Source organism: Odocoileus virginianus, chromosome 23 (genome assembly GCF_023699985.2).
Source record: "Odocoileus virginianus isolate 20LAN1187 ecotype Illinois chromosome 23, Ovbor_1.2, whole genome shotgun sequence".
Classification (NCBI taxonomy): Eukaryota; Metazoa; Chordata; class Mammalia; order Artiodactyla; family Cervidae; genus Odocoileus; species Odocoileus virginianus.
This window is the reverse complement of record NC_069696.1, coordinates 6,787,011-6,808,192: the sequence shown is the minus strand read 5'-3', so window position 1 is coordinate 6,808,192 and position 21,182 is coordinate 6,787,011. Positions and strand designations below refer to the sequence as shown.

Below are 21,182 nucleotides of genomic sequence, written 5' to 3'. Positions count from 1 at the left end.
ACTTTTACAATTATGTACTTAATCATTGCTTTAAGTTGGCTTGCTTTTGCTGCTGCTGCTGCTTAGTCACTTGGAAAGAAAGTGAAGTGAAGTCACTCACTCGTGTCCGACTCTTTGCGACCCCATGGACTGTAGCCTACCAGGCTCCTCGGCCCATGGGATTTTCCAGGCAAGAATACTGGGGTGGGTTGCCATTTCCTTCTCCAGAGGATCTTCCCGACCCAGGGATCGAACCTGGGTCTCCCACATTGTAGGCAGATGCTTTACCACTGAGCTACCAGAGAAACCCTGGCTTGCTTTCAAACTTACTTAAACCGACACTTATTGGAGAAGGAAATGACAACCCACTCCAGTATTCTTGCCTGGAGAATCCCAGGGATGGAGGAGCCTGGTGGGCTGCTGTCTATGGGGCTGCACAGAGTCGGACACGGCTGAAGCGACTTAGCAGCAGCAGCAGCAAACCGATACTTGAAGGATCGGTTCTATTACCACCATAGGTGGTAAACCAGGGCCACAGATAAAAGGTAACCAAAGAAGGAATACATAACTAATAGTTAAAACATACACATTTACCTGTGCCCATATACCTTCTAATGGGGTGTGAACAGCCGTTTGGAAAACAGCATCCTAGACACACCTCTTCATGCTTAAGGCACGGGAATCCACCCCAAGAGGGAGACGTAAGCCCAGTGCTCAGGTCTCCTGGCAGCCGGCCTGTTGGTGTGTCCTGGGAACTGTGCCCAGCCATCCCCGCTGCCCCACCTCCAGACGTTCACTGCACATGCTCTGGGGAGGGGGCTGCCATCAGGGAAGACATGTGCTCAGTTTTCTCCTGACTCAGCCAGCCCCCCTGGACTCAATGGCAGGCCTTTCCTTGATCATGCTTTCCTGCTACTCTTACAAGCAATCAGCAGCTGACCTTTCAGTGTTCCCGTGTCCCTGGGGACACAGGTCATAGATGCATTGCTTCCTTTGAGAAGGAGCTGGCAGGCTAGGGGAGGGGGGTGTCATTCCAGGTTCTACCTGGGTTCTTAGATTCTCACCTATGGGGATACTCATAAGCCTATTTGTCACGGCACTGGCCTTCCAACTGTAGACTTTGCAATATGGGATTGACTGCGAGTGGAGGTCAGAAGGGTTTCAGTGTCTCTTCCCATCCTGGTGAAAGGCCCCCCAAGGTGATGGGTTGTGGGGTGAAGAGGCTGAGGTCCTTTCTCTCCACGTGTCACTGAGCTGTTGCCTATTCCCACCCCCCCTCACTCCATCCCCCAACAGAAAGACAACATAGAGATGATCAAGGCCCTCATCGTGTTTGGTGCAGAGGTGGACACCCCGAATGACTTTGGAGAAACCCCTGCGTTCATAGCCTCCAGGATCAGCAAACGTATGTGCTCTGCACTCTGGGACCAGAGTTGGAGGGGTGTGGGGGGGTTGCAGGGAGGAGGGAGTCCTAGCCATTAGGTGCCTGCATCCTGTCTACCCCCACCCCCAACTGTTCCCTGCAGGGAGCACCTCGGAGCACCTGGGAGGCCCCGAGGGGAAGCTTCTGGTTCCCAAGGACAGGGGCCCTGACCACTAGATTGAGGCCCTAGGGGGCTTGCCGAGTCAGTTCCCTCTTCCCTGTGACCCCCATGCCACCTCAGGGTCCCAAGACTGGGGGTGGGAGTGGGGAAGGCAGTGGGAGCAGCCTTCTTACCGCTCGTGGAGACTTCACTGATGGAATCACTTGTAAGGACAGCCTCGGGCTGGCGCGTTGCTGCCTGACACGTGTGCTCCCCCCCCCGCTTGTACACAGGCATGTGCATGGCACGCGTGCCCCTTGTACCCTGACATGTGCTGCCTGACATGTGTGCCCCCCTTGCACACTGGCACGGTGTATGCACTGCGTGCTCACTCAGTGAGCCTTGGCTTCTGGGCTGGAAAGAGCAGATCCTCCTTACCAGCCGCCTGGAGCCCTCTGGAAGGTTCTGGGGAGCTGTGGAGGTTGCTGTGGGTGATACTTCATAGTGTGTGCCAGCGAGCATGCATGCGTGCGCATGGTGCGTTTTCAGTGATCCCATCCGGTAGGTGGGAGTAGATACCCACTGGCTGTTCACCCCTGTTGAGCTCTAAAAGACTTGAGAATTGCTCAACATGGAGGTGGGAGTCCTGCTTTCTTGACTGGCATAGAAGGGAAAGGGGGGGTTCCTCAAACACCAGCCTTCGCATCCATGTTCCAAGTTCGAGACCCCAGAAGCTGCTTTGGGTGTAACAGACTAGAGTCCACATGCTGTGTCAGGGTGGGGTGGGCTCTAGGGCACCCCCAAGGTGCCACCCCTAGGTGGCCTGGGATAGGGGACCAGGTGCAGAAAGGTGGGACCTCTCATTTGCGTCCGGTCGGTTTCTGATCCTGTGCGATCTCCCCCTCCCCACACATGACAAGTCGTCACCAGGAAGGCGCTCCTCACTCTGCTGAGAACTGTGGGGGCCGACTACCGCTTCCCACTCACGCAAGGGCTCTCGATGGAGCAGTGCTCCGCGGCAGCTCCCTCCTTCTCCATGGAAAGATCTCATCCCCCACCGATCAGCTTAAACAACCTAGGTAGGCCTCACCCCTCCCATGCCCCCTCCTCTCCACCTGGTTCCCAGGTCCCTGGGTCAGGCAATGCCAAAAGAAAGAAACAGGGCTCAGGGAAGAGGTTGTTAAAGGAAGCAAGGGGCAATGGGCAGCATTTGTCAGCCTCGGGGGGCAGCCAGCAACTCATAGAGTCTGGAGACTGCTGGGGTCGCTGGCTAATGGCCTGTGGTCCGTTTCCTCTGACAGGGTTCCTTGGACACCTATAAGGTGGGCGCTTTGTTGACCTCTCTATGCCCTGGGAGCTCAGGTGGGCAGCGAGGAGTGCTCTTGGGGGCTCAGAGCTGTTGGGGGTTCTCTGGCTTCTCCCAGGAGCCTTTCTGCCATGCTGCTGCGTCTCCATCAGGCCCGGAGCCAGTGTGCGCCTCTTCCAGTCCCTTCAGTGACCTACTGGCCAGGCTATTAGCATGTGCCCCTGTGCATCCTCGGTATCCATGGAGACGGCCCCCAAGGAGGCGGAGACCTTCCCTGGGCTTCCTGTGGGCCTGGCCCACCCCGAACCCTGGATTGTTTAGGAGTGGGGGTTCCCTGAACAGGGCAGCCAGGGACCAATTCTTCGTAAGCCAGCACTATTCTTAAACTCTTGGGGAATCAGACACCAGCATCTTTAGACAGGATAGCCTGGCCAACCCTGAACTCAGGACAGGGCAGAGCAGGCAGCCACAGTTAGTCCCTCTGGCTCTGCATCTCTCCACCCTGCCCCTCTCCCCCCACCCCATCATTATCTCTCAATTTTACAGGCAATCAGTCACCCACGCCAGGCCGGATGGTGGGCCTGGGGCGCAGCATCAGATGGGTAATGTCCTGGGCCTAGAGGAGCCACAGGGACCGCTGTGCCCTGAGTTAGATGCAGCTCTAGTCCCTGTTCTCCTTTGTCTCAGCCACACGTCCCACTCCCTGGCGCTCTGTCCACCACCTCTCCCGGGCAGGCTTGCGCTTATCTCGTCCACTCTGGCCCCTTGCCCTGGTGAGGGGGAGATACATTGCCTGGCAGCCTGCTATCCTGCTTCGCTGCTTCTAAGACTCCACGCACAGTGGTGGGACGGGCCTGTCAGAATCCGGATGATGAGGTCCTGCAGGGCCAGGCTGCTTGTCAGGAGAGCAGCTAATGCATTCAGTGGGCGCGGGGTGGGCCTCGGACCCAGGCATAACATGCATGCTGCGGGTGAGGGCACCGCTCTGAGGCAGCTGAGGAAGTTTCCAGACTGGGGATCAGAACAAGAGATGTCTGGGAAGCAGTCAGGCTATCTCTGTTCCTTCAAGGAGTCAAACCCCAGGGAATGTCCTGACTCAGCCCTTTTGGCTAAATGAGCCTCATCTGTAAATCGGGGATAAGGATTCTGGAGAAGGTGGTTGTCCGCAGCACCGGCTGGCATGCATGAAGAAATGCTCTGAAGTGCTCACACAGCATGCAGGGCAGGGGTGCTTGTGCTCTGGGGCTCTGGGTGGAAAACAGGAAAATCGAGAGCTGGCTGGGCTGGGTGGGGGGCCATTCCTGGAGCAGTGGGCTCCCCTCCGCATTCCAAGCTCACTGCTCCCCAAGGGGCCAGTTGTATTCTTGGATGAAGAGCCCTTGCAGGGGGTGGGAGGCAGACGCTCCCGCCAGGGACAGATGGCTGAGGGCACAGCTCCAGGTTTGCCCCCAGGACCCGTGGAGTGGGGGCGGGGGACCAGCACCTGCTTGGCCCCTGCCCACCCTGCCCTGTGCCCCACAGAACTGCAGGACATCACGCAGATCTCCCGGGCCCGGAAGCCAGCCTTCATCCTGAGCTCCATGAGGGACGAGAAGAGGACGTGAGTGTTGGGGACGGGGCGAGGTCGGGGGAGGCACACATGTGTGAGGCCTCTGGCGGGGCCGCCCAGCGTGCTTGGGACTGTTGTTAGTCTGCATCTGGCTCTGGGAGGTGGCTCGCGCCCTCTGCAGTTCGCAGCAAAGAGACTGAGTCTTCAGAGAGCCTGGGTCCACTTCCATCAATCGCCCTGCAGGCTCCTGGTCACACGATGGAGCTGGCTGTGGCCCTGTCACTTCTCTCCTCGCCCCTGTCCTGGGTCGTCAGGGGATCTGGCCCAGATCTCCTCTGGAGAGAGCCCTCAGTGGCCTCAGTGCTGAGCCTGCTTCCCTCTGATTCCCCCCGCTCCCAACCCTACCTCCCTCCCAACCCTACCTCCCTCCAACAGCCAGTAGGGTGGGCTGGCGTCCCAAGCCCCTGCTGTCCACCCAGGCCCATTCTAGGAGGCAGCCCGGGGTGATGGGTGCAAACAGAGGCCTGGGCCCTGTCCCCGTAGACAGTCCCTGCTGACCTCGGTTGTCAGAACCCATGCCCGCCAGCTCGGCGAGTTCCCAGAACAAACATGCCTCCCTTCGGCTGTGCTCTCTCCACCCTTCCCTTTAATAATAGAGGTGGTTTATCTGTTAATCTGTTTTTGTTTTTATTTTTTTTACTATTCTGTGTTCCTAACAGCCTTCCTCGGGAGGCACTCATTAGTAACCTCGCTTGGCAGATGCAGAACGTGAGGGGAAGTCACTTGCTCGGGGTCACAGAGTTGGTGTCAGAGCAGCCCAGGGCTTCCGCAGTCCGTGCCCTTTCTGCCCCCCACGGGCTCTCTCCTGGCTGCACCCCGTGCCTGCCCCTGCAGAGAAAGCCCTTCCCTCCTGGAAGCAGAGGCAGCCCCGGCTCTCGGGACCGGGAGGCCATATCGGTGGTTCCGCCTCTCCTCCTCTGAAGGGTCGGCTTCCCCTCAGAAGCTGTAGCCCACTCGTTTCCTCAGCCACCCTGGAACGGGCACCCTGGGAGTGTGCCTGCTCTAGCAGCCTTCTCACGCTTCCCTCCTTGCACACCTACACACGCACACACACACCAGTGCAGGGGCTGAGGGGTTCCCGAGGGAAGACCAACAGGTCCCTTGCAGTGAGAGGAGGGAGGGTGCAGATGCTCCAGCAGGGCCAGGGGAGTCTGTCCAACCCTCAGAGCCTCCCCTTCCCCCAGAGGAGGAGTGAGGAGAGAGTCAGGACACGCCGTGGGGCCCTCCCCGCGCAGTCCGCAAGCCGCACAGCTTAGCCCTGCTTCCTCCGGGTTGATCCCGCTGTTGCCAGTCCTACATCTTCAGAAGGGTCTCTTGTCCATTTTTTCCAGTCTCCCTGGTCAGGGGCCCCACAGGCCTCCAGCGACAGCACAGCTTGCTCTACCACGTTCCAGGCTTGCTGCAAGGCTGGGCAGCTTGTCCAGGAAAAGACGAGGGACCCCGGAGGCGGGTGTCACAGGCTCTCACATTTACCAGCTGTGGGGGTTGGGACGGTTATGGACGCTTTACCAGGTCTTACCCACCCCCGCTGCCCTTACCTGCCTGGATCCTCTTCTCTCTTGCACCTCTGGTCTCCTGAAGTCCCGTCTTTACTCCTGTGCTGACTGTGTTGCCCACCCCCAGCCCCCACCCCCAGGCCCCAGTAGCACTTGAGCTCTGCGGGGCTTGGTCTCCAGGGCTCAAGCCGCTGCCAGGCAGGCACCTCAGCAGATGCTGGGCATATGCTCAGGGACACGGCCCGCAAAGTGCCGGCTGTAACGGGACCCTCTTCTCTCCCGCTGCTGTTCCCACCGCAGCCACGACCACCTGCTCTGCCTGGACGGAGGGGGCGTGAAAGGCCTCGTCATCATCCAGCTGCTCATCGCCATTGAGAAGGCCTCGGGCGTCGCCACCAAGGACCTCTTCGACTGGGTGGCGGGGACCAGCACGGGGGGCATCCTGGCCCTGGCCATCCTGCACAGTGAGGGCCGCCCCTGGGCCGCAGGGCGAGGCGGGGCAGGGCCGAGACCGCCCTCCGGTTTGGCTGAGTTTGTTTTCAGAGCTCTGCAGAGAAGGTCATGGGGGAGGGGGGCGACCCGAACGCCCTCTGTAGGGGGTGGGGGCGCAGAGGTTGTTGGGGTCTGAGGCTGGGAGGAGAAGGGCTGAGGGTGGGCCACGGTGATGGCCTCCCAGTGCAGAGGACAGAGCTGGTTCCCCTCCCTTTCATTGTTAGGAGCCACCTTGAGTCACAGACAAGGGGTAGGCCTTGTCTCAACTCACAGGATGTCTCCTTCGTGGAGCTGCTGTCTGGCTGCGCGATGCTGCCTATAGGGGGCCCTCTCAGAGCCAGCTACCACCCCACGGGAATTACCTCAGCCTCCCTGCCGGGGTCAGGTTCTAGGCCCTCCAACTCGTCCTCCAGACCTGAAGGCACCAGGAGAGGACCCTCCCCCTCCTTGGCATCTGCCAGGCCTGTGCTCGGCGCCATGGGGGCAGGACGGAGCACGCCTCACCTCAGGGAGCCCCCAGTCCCGTGGGGGATGCATGGGCATTAGGTGTTCACTGTGTGAGGAGGCTGTGGCCCGGCCGTCCAGGGTGTGGGGGGACAGGGGACATGGCCAGCCCAGGAGGTGGCCTAGAGCAGTGTCCACGGCGCTCCGGGAAGAGGAGGATTGTCAGGCAGCGGCTGCTGGGACCTCTCTTCCTGGCCTTTGGGGCCCCGTGTCCCTTCTCTGCCCAGAGGTCATGAGGTCTGGGGATGGAGCAGAGTGGGCACAGGCCCTCACTTCTCCACAGCCCCCCGCTTGCACACCCCTGGCCTGACTGAGGGGTGCTTAGCGGTTTACTTGTCCCATGAGGTGCAGCCTGCCCCTGGGACAGGGCCAGTCCTTCTATTCTGTGACAAATGGGGTGGATCTAGATTTATAAGCTTTCACACTTTCAGGGCCTGTCATTAAAGAAAAAAACACAAATTACGAATATAAAATTAAGTTCTGGGCCGTGGGGCCGCTGAAGGGGATTTCTGCCTGGCTGGGAAGCTGCAGAGGAGGGTCCCAGGGGCCTCGGCTCGGTCGGTGCCCCCTCGCACCCGCTGTTCCTGCGCCCAGGCCCCTGTCAGGGCAGCCCTCACGTCTTCTCCCCCGCTCCGCCCTCCTCGTTCCTAGGCAAGTCCATGGCCTACATGCGTGGTGTGTACTTTCGCATGAAGGATGAGGTTTTCCGGGGCTCTCGGCCCTACGAGTCGGGGCCCCTGGAGGAGTTCCTGAAGCGGGAGTTTGGAGAGCACACCAAGATGACGGACGTCAAGAAGCCCAAGTAAGCCTCCTGGGTGGGACCTAGGGGGCTTTGGTGCCAGCCATGCACCCCTTTTGGCCCTTCCTGGGGCAGAAGTCTCCCTGGCCTGGTCTGATTAAAGCTGAGCGGGGAGGGGTGGGGGCGGTGCTGGGGAACACAGGTGCAGAACACCCTCCACCCATGTCTGATGTTTTTCCATCCACACAGCACATCCCTGGGTCAGAGCGGGTTGATTCTTGTCCATCACACACATACTTGCTGAGCATGGCTCTGCATGTGTGTGTGTGTGTGTGTGTGTGTGTGTGTGTGTGTGAGATGTGGTGATGCAACCATCAGGTGGGAAGGTTTATGGTCTGATTGGGAGAGAAGTGACCTAAAAAATTGGCAACCACGCAAAGCACCATGTGCTTGAGAGCTTCCAGAAGCACCTGCAGTACCACCACTTCTTTGTAGTATTTATTTTCCACCCTGGAATTACTTGATTTTCTGCCTCATGCCTTGTTTGCCTTCCAGACTGTGAGCTCCCTGAACTAGGAATGTGACGGTCTTGTTTTTTGTAGCCCCAGCATCTAGCGCAATGGCTGCCTCAGAGCAGGCCCTGAAAAGTGTTCAGCAACTGAGTCTCTGTAGGACCAAGAGGGGGAACAAAGACTGCGGACAAAGTGGTCAGGGAGGGCTTCCTGGAGGAAGTGAGGTGTGAACAAGCTCTGGAGGATTAGGAGGATTTCTTTTCATAATAATGCTTTTTTTTTTTTCATTTAAGAATAATACATAGTCTTTTAAGAAAGTTTGGGAGATACAGAAAGTAAAAAGAAGAGGAAATATCTCATCCGTGATTTATTAACTGAAAGATAATGTTTTGAAAAATGTTTTTTATTTTATTCCTAGACATTTTTTTCTTTTTTATGGTGAAACAGAACATTTGGAAAAGTACATTAAACAGTTCCATGAATAAATCTAAAGCAGACACTGATGTTTGACCACCAGCAAAGTCCAAAAGCCCTTGTGCATTTGCCCTGCCCCTATCACAGCTCCCACTCCCCACCCCCCACGAGGGTAACCGCTATCTTGACTAGTGTGAACTGGATTTCCCAGATTTTCTATCTAGCTTTGGCACCCGATTGCAGCCCCCAGCATGGTTTCGGTCCTGCCTGTCTCTGGGTTTGGATGGAATCATTTTGCGTTTTATCCTTCCTTTCCTCAATGCCACGTTGGTCAGCCTGGTGCCTGCTGTTGGGTGAAGTTCTATGCCTCATTCATTCTCGTTGCTCATGTGACTACACACACCCCCACAGTTTATTTCTCCAAACACCTTTGATGGGCACCTGGGTTCTTTCCTATTTAGACCTCTTGAGTCTTCAGTGGACATTTTGGGCCTCGTTTTCTGACCCTGTGGAGCACATGCCTAGGAGTAGAGGTGCCAAGTCTTGGAGGAGGCATGGCCTCAACCCTTTGATTCTGCTCTGTGGTTTTTCAAAGTGTTGGTTTCTGTTTCTACTCCCCTTAGGCATGTTTGAGAGTTCCTGGTGCTCTACATGGGCTTTCCAGGTAAAGAAGCTGCTTGCCGATGCAGGAAGAGACTTGAGACTTGAGACCTAAGAGACTTGGGTTCGAAATTCTGGGTTGGGAAGATCCCCTGGAGGAGGACATGGCAACCCACTCCAGTATTCCTGTCTGGAGAATACCATGGACAGAGGAGCCTGGTGGGCTATAGTTCATAGGGTCGCAGAGTCAGACACGACTGAAGCGACTTAGCATGCATGCATGGTGCTCTGCATTCTTGCTAACAATGATGATTGTCAAAGCAGTTTAACTTTGTAATGTTTATATCTTTATAAACTGGGGGAGGGATATAAGATGCTGTCTATGTTGGTTTGAATTTTCACTTTTCTGATTAGTGAGGTTGAACACCTTTTCATATGTTTAAAGACCATCTGATTTCTTCTTTTGTAAAGTTTCAGTTCAAGTGTTTTACTCATTTTTGGCACAGTTGAGTTGAGTGATCTGGGGGTTATGAGGCTTCCTAATTATCTTTTTTATGTTTTGAAACCTAGGCCTTTGATTGATACATGGATTTGAAATTTCCCATTCTAGTCTTGTCTTTTCACTCTCCTTACAATGTTTTGTTGATCAACAGATGTTCTTAATGCAGTAGAATTTATAAATATTTTACTTTTTATAACTTGTGCTTTTCCTATCCATTCAATAACCCTTTCTAACTGGAAGCAGGAAATTTGTCTCCTGTGTCCAGTTGCAAAACTCCCTCATTCTGCCTTTTATCAATCAAAATCTTTTATTAACTTAGGTCTTTTAGCTACCTGGAATTGATTTTTGTATCAGGAGAGATCCAATTTCTTGTTTTTTCCACATGAACAGTTTCCCCAGTCTCATTAGTGAAAAGTCTGTCTTTCCCTCCATATTGCAGGCCTTGCATCCAAGCCAAGAGTCTGGGAACCTTCCTGGGTCTGTTTTTGAAATGAAGCCCTAATTCTACAGCAAGTTTATAGCAGGGCTTCCTACCTTGTCCTTCTTCAGGGCTATTCTTGGAGGCCCTTTAGAGAAGTGGTTAAGAGCTTGGACCCTGACATTTCCTTTTCTCAAAAATGGGAATAATATACTACCTGCTTCCCAGGGCTTTCATGAGAAGTAAAAACGTTATGTTTAAGAAAAGCACCTAGCATGTAGAAGTGCTGTGTAGGATACAGGTTACTTGTTGCTATTTGCACTTCCATAGAAACTGTATCAGTGGAATCAGACTGTCAAATTCTGCAGAAAAGCAAATCCTATTGGGATTTTTACTGTGATTACATTGAATCTGTTTGATTACTTTTTTTTTATTACTTTTTTATTGAAGTATATTTGGAGCTTCCCTGGTAGCTCAGATGGTAGAGAATCTGCCTGCAATGTGGGAGATCCAGGTTCAATTCCTGGGTCTGGAAGATCCCCCTGGAGATAGGAATGGCAGCCCACTCCAGTATTCTTGCCTAGAGAATCCCACAGACAGAGAAGCCTGGCAGGCTACAGTCCATGGGGTTGCCAAGAGTCAGGACTGAAAGACTACACTATTATTGCTACTAAACTTGATTTACAATGTTTCATTAGTTTCTGGTATACAGCCAAGTAATTCAGTTAACACACCCACCCACACATATTCTTTTCCATTATGCTTTATTTCAGGATATTGAATATAGTTCCCTGTGCTATACAGTTGGATCCTGTTGCTTATTTTAGATATAATAATTTGTTGTAAACTTATTTAGGGGAGAATTGACACATTAAAACACCAAGTCTTCCAATTAGAGAATATAGGAAAACATTCCATTTGTTTTTAGTTTCTTAGTACAGTTTTAAAATTTTATCTATAGCAATCTTACACATGTGTTATTCTTAGGTACCTGCATATATTTTGTGCTACTGTAAATTATGCATTTTTAAGCATTTAATTTTCTAATTGTGACTGGTATTTAGAAATACCATTTGTTTATTTTTTAAATTTTAATTGTGGTGAGATACATATAACATAAAATTAACTCTTAATCATTTTTTCCCTTTAACCACTTTTCAATTTAGTAGTGACAAGTATATTCATCTTGTCCTGCAGCTAATCTCCTGACCTCTTTCTTCTTGTAAAACTGAAACTCTGTACCCATTAAAGAGTAGCTCCCCATCCATCCCCTCCCCCAGCCCCGGTCAACTACCATTCTACTTTCTGTCTGCATGAGTTGACTGTTCTAAGTAGTCATGTAAGTGGGACCATATAGTGTCTGTCTTTTTAAAGCTGGCTTATTTCACTTAGCATAATATCTTTAAGGTTCATACGTATTACAGCATGTGACAAAATTTCCTTTTCTTTAAAGACTGAATAATATTTTATTGCATTTATAGACCACATTTTGTTTATCCATTCATCTTTTGATGGACATCTGGTTTGTTTCCATCTATTAGCTACTGTGAATAATGCTGCTGTGTGCCTGGGTGTGTGTGTGTGTGTGTGTGTGTGTGTGTGTGTGAAAGTTGCTCAGTCGTAACCATATCTATCTTTGCTTTCACTTCCTGGTGCCTTTTACAGAGAGGATTCTTATGGGCTTAAATCACTCAAATATGCTAACTTTTAAAAAGTATATATATATATAATATTTATTTATTTGTTTGGCTGCATTGGATCTTAGTTGTGGCACGCAGGATCTTTTTTTTTTTTAGTTACGGCATGCGAATTCTTAGTTGCGACATGTGGGATCTAATTCCCTGACTAGGGATCAAACCTGGGCCCCCTGCATTGGGAGAGCGAACGAGCCTTAGCCACTGGGCCACCAGGGAAGTGTCCCTATGCTCATATTTTGTTAGGATTTTTGTATCCATGTTCATGAGTAAGATTGACTTGTTTATCCCCATTTTTAGGTTGCAAGGTTTTGATTTCAAGGGAGTATCTCTCTCTTTTTTTTTTTTTTTTCCTGTTTTCCAGAAAAGTTCATATAACAGTGAGTTATTTCTTCCTTGACTATTTGGTAGAACTTACCAGTGAAGTCATCTAGTACTGGGGTTTGGTTGGTAGGAAAATTTTTAATGATGGAATCAATTTCTTTAATGTTTATAAAACTCTTCAGGGTTTCCAAATGTCTTTTTGAGTTAGTTTTGGTTAAGTTACGTTTTTCTAGGAATATGTTCATTTCATATACATCTTCAAATTTGTTGGCATAGAGTTGTTAAAAAATTCTCGTATTATCTTTAATGTCTGAAGCATGTTGTTATGGCCCTCTTCATTCCTGATGATTTACACCTCCACTTTTCATGTTGTCAGTCTTGCTACTACAAGCTTTTTAATTGGATTAGTATTTCAAAAAAGTAACTTTAGGCTATTTATTGGTTCTCTATTATATCTACATTTTCTGTTTCATTAATTTCTGTACGTATATTTATTCCTTCTTGTACTTTTTAAAGTCTATATGGCTGTTTTGGTTTTTTTTTTAACTTCTTGAAATAAATGTCTTGCTCATTGATTTTTCTGGCCTTTTTTTTTCTTGTACTATATAAGTATGCATGTTATATGTGTGTGTGTTTGTAAATCTAAACGTTTTCCTCCATAGAATTCCCTGGTGATCCAGTGGTTAGGGCTGTACACTTCCATTGCAGGGGGAATGGGTTCAATCCCTGGTTGGGGAACTAAGATCCCTTACGCTGTGCTGCACAGCCAAAAACCAAAAAAAAGAAATAAACATTTTCCTTCTTTAATTATATCCCATAAGTGCGTTTAGAATATGATTATTCAGTTCAAAATATTTTCTACTTTTCAGCATTATTCTTTAACCATTGTGATTATTATTAATAAATGGCATTTCTCAGTTTCTAAACTTAGAAATTTGCAAGTTATCTTTTTATTATTAATTGCTTTGTAGCCAGAGGACATGCTCTGTTTGATTTTGGTCCTTTAAAATTACTGAGACTTGATTTGTGGCCTTTTACAGTCAGCTTTTATAGATGTTCCATGAATAATTTAAAAGAATATGGATTCTTCATTTGTTGAATGCCAGTATCTATACATGTTGATTAAGTCATGCTGGCTAGGTACATTTATTTAAAAGTTTCAAATCTTCTGTATCTGTACTAATGTTTCTATCCACTTCTTCTGTCAGTTACTGAGAAAGATAAAGTCTTCCAGTCTGGGAATTTGTCTTTTGACTTCTCTGTCAATTTTTACATTAATATTTTGATACTGTATGATGAAGTACATATAAATTTAAACTTTTAGGAATCTTTCTGGTGATTGAAAGCAGCTTTCTTTATCTCTAAGAATGTTTTTTGCCTTAAAGTTTATTTTGCCTGATGGTAATACAGTTATATTAGCTCTCATGGTTATATTTGCATGCTATGTCTGTGCTCATGCTTTAAATCAGCCTTCTTGATCCATATGTTTTAGATGTCTTTCTTGAAAATAGCCTATATAGTTGAATTTGTTCTTTATCTTATCTGTGCGTTGTCTATTTATAGATTTTATTGCATAGTAATATATTTAAGTTATTTAATTAGTTGCCTGATTTAGCTGTTTTGTTTGACTGTCAGAACCTTCATATAGTTAATCTAACAGTTTATATTGTTGATCCATTTATATTGACATAATTACTCATATTTTGGGGTTGACATATGCCATCCTATTTTGTTCTGTGTTTCTTGCCTTCTTTTGGATTTACTGAATAGTTGTAATCATTACACTGCACCCCAACCCCAATAGTTTGAAATTTATGCACTTATTTCTGTTTTTTTTTCAGTGTGTAGTATAAAAGTCTAAATTTAATTGATACCGTTACCCACACCCTCAGATAATCAAGGATTTTTAAATGTTTTAATTCTATTTTCTTTCCCCTATCTTATTTATAGTGACTTTTCTGTATTTTAAATCTTTTTTTTTAATTTCACAAGATACTGTATTTTGAAGTTGATGTTTATATTTATCTAGTGGTGCACTCGTCAACTCGATCTCTTAGCAGGGGAAAAACCCTGGTTTGTATTGTTTGCCAATTCCCATGGTGAAAATACTCCCACTATGGCTGAATTCAAGCTACCAACATTTTAACAACCAGCCCATGAGATTTAGCAATAGGTTCTCACAAGCCAGTATGAGCTGGCCTCAGCACACCATTGGGTATGTATGTGTGTATGTATATGAGTATGCATATTTGTGTGTATATATGTGTATCACATCTTTGCTTTACAGTCTTTTCTGCAACCACCTTCCTTCTGCATAAAGTACATTCATTTGTTTTTCCCATAGAGATGGTCTGCTGGTAGTGAATTCTCCACTAGCAGAGTTGTTTGAAAATAGGTTCTTTTCATCCTCATCATTTAAAACTAATTTTATTTCACCCTCATCAATTGACATTCTTTCCTTTCTCTCTTATTCTTGTTGAGTATAGAATTCTAGGCTGGTGATTTTCTTGAAGAGCATGAAAGATAGCTTTCTATATCTTTTAGCATCCATTGTTGCACTTGTAAAGTCAATTTCAGTTTAGCTCTCACTCCTTTGAAAGTAAGTAGTCTTTTTCCTTTGGGTGCTTTTATTTATGTGTTTATTTGTTTTTGGTGCTCTGCAGTTGTACTATGCTGTATCTTGATATGAATTCCTTCTAATTTATCCTGCATTGGATTTCTTGGCCTTCTTGAATCTTTGGATTGCTGTCTTTCTTCGGTTCTGGAAGCCTGACTCTATCTGTTCAACCTTGCCTCTGCCTAAATTTCTCTTGCCTTTCCTTCTGGAACTCCAATGAAAAATGTTAGAGCTTTTCTGTCTTTCATGTCTTTTAACTTCTCCTATATATTCTTTCATTTTATCTGTGTTGGATTCTGGTTAATTTCTTCTTACCTATTTTCTTCTTACCTATTTTCCAATTCACTAATTCTCTCTTTAACATTATCTGATTTTCCATTTAAATCATTCAAGTATTTATTTATTTATTTAAATTTCTAGAAGTACTCTTTGGTTTATCTTCAAATCTTCTAGGTCATTACTTGTAGTTTTCTATTCTCTGAAAATATTATCAAGCTTGTCCTTGATGTCTTTCAACATTATAAGCATAGCTGATTTATAATCTTGTCTCAGGATTCAAATAACTGCTGTCTATATAAGTATGTTTTTCTGTCTGTGTTGGTTTATGCTTATTCTCATCCATGGTATTTTATTTCATGATGTTACCCCTCTTCATCATTTTTGAAACTGTGTGGTATTCCTTAATGTTGAGATATGATATGTGCAGATTCTATGGAGCTTAGAATGAGGGTATCTTCTTTCATGTTATATCTTCCAGGTACCCATGTACAGTACCATCTAGGGTCACTGTAACTAAATCCTTGGCATGAAGGTTTTGGAACTCCCCCCTCCCCCAGGTGGTGTGAATTTAGTCTACAGATCTGCAGAAGGATTAGTTTGTGGTCATACATTTTCAGGGATTTTTTTTCTCCTTCCTTTGTTCAATGCCAACTTTACTCACAGCTTCCAGGAGTGGGAAGGAGGCGGGTTTATTTTTGGTTTACCCTTATCCAAAGGTAAAGTGGGTAGTCCTTTGGGGTTACAATCTAATGTGGGGAGGGTCTTCCATTGCATCCCTAACCTTGGTGAACTCTGGATTTTGACTTCTGTCCATCTGGCTCAGTGAGACTATCAGCAGTTCAACTGAAGTTCAGATTGACAGTTTGGTGTCTGCCTTCAGGTCGAAGCTGGGTTTGTGCTCCTTTTACCTCTCTGGGTTCTAGCTTATCCTTAGTTTACCCTGGTCTTTCCTTTCTATTTTGTCAGATCATCTGTGCTTTTAAGATTTGTTTATTTTTTTATTTTTCCACCATTAGTTTTTTGTTCAGTGGGAGAAATGTTCAAATAACCCTTCCACAAGATTCTTCAAAGTGGAAAACTAATCTTATTTTCCTATGCAGAGTTTTTTTGTTCCCTTTTCTTTATATTTTTCGATGTAACAAATACATTTCAGTATTAGACTAAACTCCTTGGTAGCCATTTGAAACAGCTGCAGAACATTCCATTGTTTAGACACTCTCTCCTATTGTTTCCATGTAGACCATTCATTTTTCACTGTAATAAATTACACTGCATGAATAGCCTTAAACAAAAAGCTTTCATTGTAACTAAGATTATTCTTTCAGGCTAAATTTTCCAGAATGGAATTCCCAGATCAAAGAGCAAGGACATTTGTAAGGGTCTGAATACATACTAGTTTCCAGGGGGATTGTGTCAGTCTACACTCCCCTCAGTATTTAAGAATGTCTGTCTCTTGAGACAGTTAGGAGTCTTCTTTAATAGATTGTAGACTCACATGGCAGAACATTGATAAACTATCAGAGATGACACTCTGAAAATTCTCCCCTGACTCCAGTCTGGGAGTTTCAGCTCCCAAGCAGTCCCGTGCCCCGGAGGCAGCTCACTGTTACATGGGTCCTTCCAGAGTTACTGTCTGACCCTCTAGAGGTGAGAAGGGAGCAAATAGGTACATGGAGTCTTTTGGGGTTTGTTTTTTACAAATGGTGGCATATTACACATGGGCTTCCCAGGTGGTGCTAGTGGTAAAGAACCCGCCTGCCAGTGCAGGAGATGTGGGTTCGATCCCTGGGTTGGGAAGGTCCCCTGGAGAAGGGCATGGCAACCCACTCCAGTATTCTTGCCTGGAGAATCCCAGGGACAGGGGAGCCTGGCGGGCTGTAGTCCATGGGGATACAAAGAGTCGGACACAACTGAAGCCACTTAGCACACATGCACACACACACACACTGTCCTGAACCCTGCTTTTTCCACTTAAACACTCGGTGCTGACCACCGTTAGTACATGGAGCACTGCCTCAGCCGCTCTCCAGCAGCACGGACCCCCTGACCCCTTCTGCTGATGGACGTTCAGTTGTTTCCAGTCATTAGCTTTAAGGTCATTAATGGCCTAGTGTTTGCCCATCTCCCACATGTGTGGGAGCATCTTAGGATGGGTTCCCAGAAGCTGGAATGCTGGGTTTAAGGATTAGTGCATGGGCACTTTGGATAAGGATCGCCAAGGGTGGATTGTCAAGGATAGGTGGGTCGGTGGCTTCAGCATCCTGCTCCTTGTTTCTCCAGGGTGATGCTCACAGGGACGCTATCCGACCGGCAGCCAGCTGAACTCCATCTCTTCCGGAATTACGAGGCTCCAGAGTGTGTTCGGGAGCCTCGATTCAGCCAGAACACTAACCTCAAGCCTCCAATGCATCCCTCAGGTGAAAACCATGTTTGATGCATCTGTGGGAAGTGATTGGCCTCAGAGGCTGTGGGGTGGTGGGTGGGATTCGCAGCCTGGCTGCCAGGCACCCCCAGCCCACCACTGTCGTTGCCCTGGTTTGCCTTCCTGAGTGTATCAGCTGAGGGCAGGCAGAGCTGGGGAGCCATCAGGCTTCAGGCAGGCTGCACCCCACCTTCCACCAAGCATGGGCCGTCCATCCTGTTTCTAGAGTCCCCAGCCTCTCCATCTTCACACAGCATCATGTGTACATACACACAAACACACTCACACCCTGAGATCTGAAATGCAACATCTCTTGTGCCACTGAACCCCCTCCTCCCCCACCCCCAGAGCAGCTGGTGTGGCGGGCAGCCCGGAGCAGTGGGGCAGCCCCTACCTACTTCCGACCCAACGGGCGCTTCCTGGACGGTGGGCTGCTGGCCAACAACCCCACTCTGGACGCCATGACCGAGATCCATGAGTACAACCAGGACTTGATCCGTAAGGTGAGAGCCACCGCAGGTTGGGGGAGCTGGATGTGACCGCTCTTGGCAGTTTGTTTCTGCAAATCTTACTAAGGACTGATTCCTGGGAGAGCAAGTATCTTTTATTCATGCGATCATTCTTCCATGCCCTTGATGGCAATTTTATCTCACTCTTGAACCTGCTTGGTGTCTGCCCAAAGCACTGTGCTAAGAGGGATTCTGAGGTGCAGTCCAGACCAGGTGGTGAAGGGTGTTAATGATCAGTTAACAGCATCTGCTGTTTGTGGGGTGAACAGCATGCAGACTGGTCTGTCGGTCACAGGCCTAGCCACACTGCCCACCCTGGAGACACATGCTTGCCCTTGGGGCACTCATATTTAGGGAAAACAGTCCCTAAACAAGCACACGTCCATCCAAGTGTTTCAGATGCTTGTGACAGAGAATGGTGCAGGGCCCAGGAGCATCCCCCACCACCAGAGGCCTGGGGGCTCAGAAAGGTCTCGCGGAGGAAGAAAGCCCATCCCAAGGCCTTTGGGGAGGGGACAGTGCAGAGTCAGTGATCCGGAGGAAAAGAAGCGGCCCTGAGCCCAAGTAGCCTAGTGCAGAGGCGGGCAAGGCCCAAGCATGTTAGGAGAGGCAGTGTGGGGCCTGGCTCTGCCCATGCTTCACTTCAGCCTCTGCCTGGGGCTGCTGATAGAACCTGCCTGGGGGCTGTTGTGAGGCTTCCACGGGCTTTTATCTGCAAAGGGTTTAGGACAGTGCCTGTCCGTGAGTGTCCTATATCCCTACTGGCTGTGGTTGTCACTGCCTCCAGCACCAAGCCCCCGAGGCAGCCACAAGGTGCAGAGAGACGAGTGCCCTCTAGAGGCCAGATGAAGAAGGGCAGGGGGAGAGGGATTCACTGAGAGACTGTGAGATGGGGAAGGGTCCTCAGACGTCACCTGTCTTAGTGAATGAGGAGCCTGGGTAGGTGGGTCACCAAGGTCGCCCAGAAGATTGGCAGCAGAACTTGTTCCGAAGCGAAGGAGAAGCAAAGCAAAGGAGAAGCTGTGCTTCTGCCATCAGAGTTCTGTCCCCCGTCCTCTACCCCTGGGTGTCCCCATCCGTGGAAAGGTCCACCAAGGGGAAGGCCTGCTCTGACCTGTCCTGCTCCCACAGGGTCAGGACAGCAAGGTGAAGAAGCTGTCCCTTGTCGTCTCCTTGGGGACAGGGAGGTCCCCGCAGGTGCCTGTGACCTGTGTGGACGTCTTCCGACCCAGCAACCCCTGGGAACTGGCCAAGACTGTGTTTGGGGCCAAGGAGCTGGGCAGGATGGTGGTGGACTGTGTGAGTATGGCCTCTCCCCAGCCCACTCCCCTCGGGGTCTCAGCCCCAGGGTGAGGCTTCCAGTGGGAACCCTGGGTGTTGGGGAGATGGCAGGGCTCTGTGGACCCTCCTTAGCCAGCTCAGAGGAGGGGGGGTCCCCAGTACAGAGTCTCAGTGCTGGCAGGACCCTCGGTGACCACCTACAGCGGGGTGTTCAGTTATTGTTTAGCTGAGGATTCTTTCCTTCATGCATGGCCCATGTGGAAGCCCAAAATGTCAGATGGACAAAGGCTGAGGGGGCCGGGAGATGGAGACCTGTCCACTCAGCCCTTCCATGCTCACTGACCCTAAACTCTGCCGAGCCACCTGTCCTGGCCACAGCCCGTGCCCCTCTGATTGCGTAGCTGGGACAGGCTACATAGCACAGAGCAGGGGGATTTGTCCAAAGTCACCCTGCTGATGGGGAGCTAAGCCACCCTGGGACCTGCGGAGCCTGGGCAGGGGCTGTGGGTGCCGTGTGGGCTGAACACTCACAGGGGCCTCTTCTCACCAGTGCACGGATCCGGACGGGCGGGCCGTGGACCGGGCCCAGGCCTGGTGCGAGATGGTCGGCATCCAGTACTTCAGGTGAGGGCTCGGCCGGCCCCAGCCCCCAGCCCCGAGGCTGGACTGTCCCTTTCCCCGAGGGGCCACTATGTGTCCTAAGCCCACCCCAGTCCTAGCTCTCGTCCCCTGACCCGGGCCAAGTGTCCTGGGGTCATGACCCCTCCTCCTTTCCCCGGACAGATTGAACCCCCAGCTGGGGACGGACATCATGCTAGACGAGGTCAACGACACGGTGCTGGTCAACGCCCTCTGGGAGACTGAGGTCTACATCTACGAGCATCGGGAGCAGTTCCAGAAGCTCGTCCAGCTGCTGCTCTCGCCGTGAGGCTGCCAGGCCCCCAAATCCCCCTTCCAGCCCCCCCTCCCCCCCGCCACCATACTGCCGCTGGGCAGAGCTGGGCCCAGGCTGCTCTGGGTCCACAGGCCCGGCCTGGGGGAGCCGGGCTTCTGGCCTGAGGCTGGTCCTAAGGCCTCTCTCCACCTCGGTCCTTACCTCCTGGCATCTTGTGTCACTCCAGGCTTAGAAAGCCTCGAGCCTCACTCCGGCCACTCCCTGACCGGATGCTGCCGGTCATCCAAGGATGACCCTCGGGCCCCTTGCCCTGGCGGCTCAAACACTAAGGGCGCCAGGGCTGGTGCCCAGCACTGGCCTCCACAAGGGCCCCAGGCTCCTCCTGGTCCCTGGGGCTGCAGTGACCTCTTCCACCCTTGGCCCTCTCGCCTGGGGTGAGGCTCGAGAAGCGGGCCGTCACCGCCCCTTCAGGAGGGAGCCCCGGAGTGGGGTGTCCCATTCGACTTTGCCCCTCTGCACACCCCAGCCATCCTCTCGCTCAGAGACACCCCACCCACGAGCTCTCCACTGCTCTCAAAGGTCACTCCTGTGACTTCAGTTATTCCTCCTGCCTGGAAGTAGTTTATGTGTAGAGCGGGCTCCGGGAGACAGCCCCTAACTGTGAAATAAACGGTTTGATTCCCGTTGGCCTGTGTTGTGTGTGTGAGTGGTGTGAGTGCCCCCCACCCACCAGCCCCCGTCAGCCTTGACCGTCATCTGCCTGGGTCCATGCCGGACAGACGGAAGCTCTGTTTCCCAGGCTCCCCAGGGTGGGGACACCTCTTCCCTTTAAGTCTCCCCCAAACCGGCCTGAAGGGTGTCCAGAGGCGGCAGCCAGGCCCACCTGGCCCACAGTGGAGGGCAGGGGAGAGCCCCACTTGCTAGAAGAGGGGATGAGACCCAGAGAGGGCAAGGGGCTCAGGCACCGTCACACAGCCAGTGAGCAGCTGTGCCCTCAGGTCAGTGTGACTCCGGAGTTTGTGCCGCCCCGTCTCCAGCATGTGGAGGAAGCAGGGTGCATACGGCAG

General features: G+C 50.3%; 1 protein-coding gene across 5 annotated transcripts in view; it reads left to right on the top strand.

The window, feature by feature from the left end:
* Nucleotides 1–20,802, top strand: part of PLA2G6 (phospholipase A2 group VI) — a 56,706-nt gene extending 35,904 nt beyond the window's left edge. For 3 of the 5 annotated variants that reach the window (XM_070453315.1, XM_070453314.1, XM_070453313.1), the window contains 10 exons: nucleotides 1,276–1,384; nucleotides 2,423–2,581; nucleotides 4,330–4,408; nucleotides 6,214–6,377; nucleotides 7,561–7,711; nucleotides 17,289–17,425; nucleotides 17,779–17,933; nucleotides 19,071–19,238; nucleotides 19,771–19,844; nucleotides 20,004–20,802. In XM_070453315.1, coding sequence (XP_070309416.1) covers nucleotides 1,276–1,384; nucleotides 2,423–2,581; nucleotides 4,330–4,408; nucleotides 6,214–6,377; nucleotides 7,561–7,711; nucleotides 17,289–17,425; nucleotides 17,779–17,933; nucleotides 19,071–19,238; nucleotides 19,771–19,844; nucleotides 20,004–20,148 — 1,341 coding nt within the window. In that variant the 3' untranslated portion in view covers nucleotides 20,149–20,802. Of the gene's footprint in view, nucleotides 1–1,275; nucleotides 1,385–2,422; nucleotides 2,582–4,329; nucleotides 4,409–6,213; nucleotides 6,378–7,560; nucleotides 7,712–17,288; nucleotides 17,426–17,778; nucleotides 17,934–19,070; nucleotides 19,239–19,770; nucleotides 19,845–20,003 lie in introns of those variants that run through there. The other 2 variants (XM_070453316.1, XM_070453317.1) reach the window with 2 other exon arrangements.
* The last annotated feature ends 380 nt before the right edge of the window (nucleotides 20,803–21,182 follow it).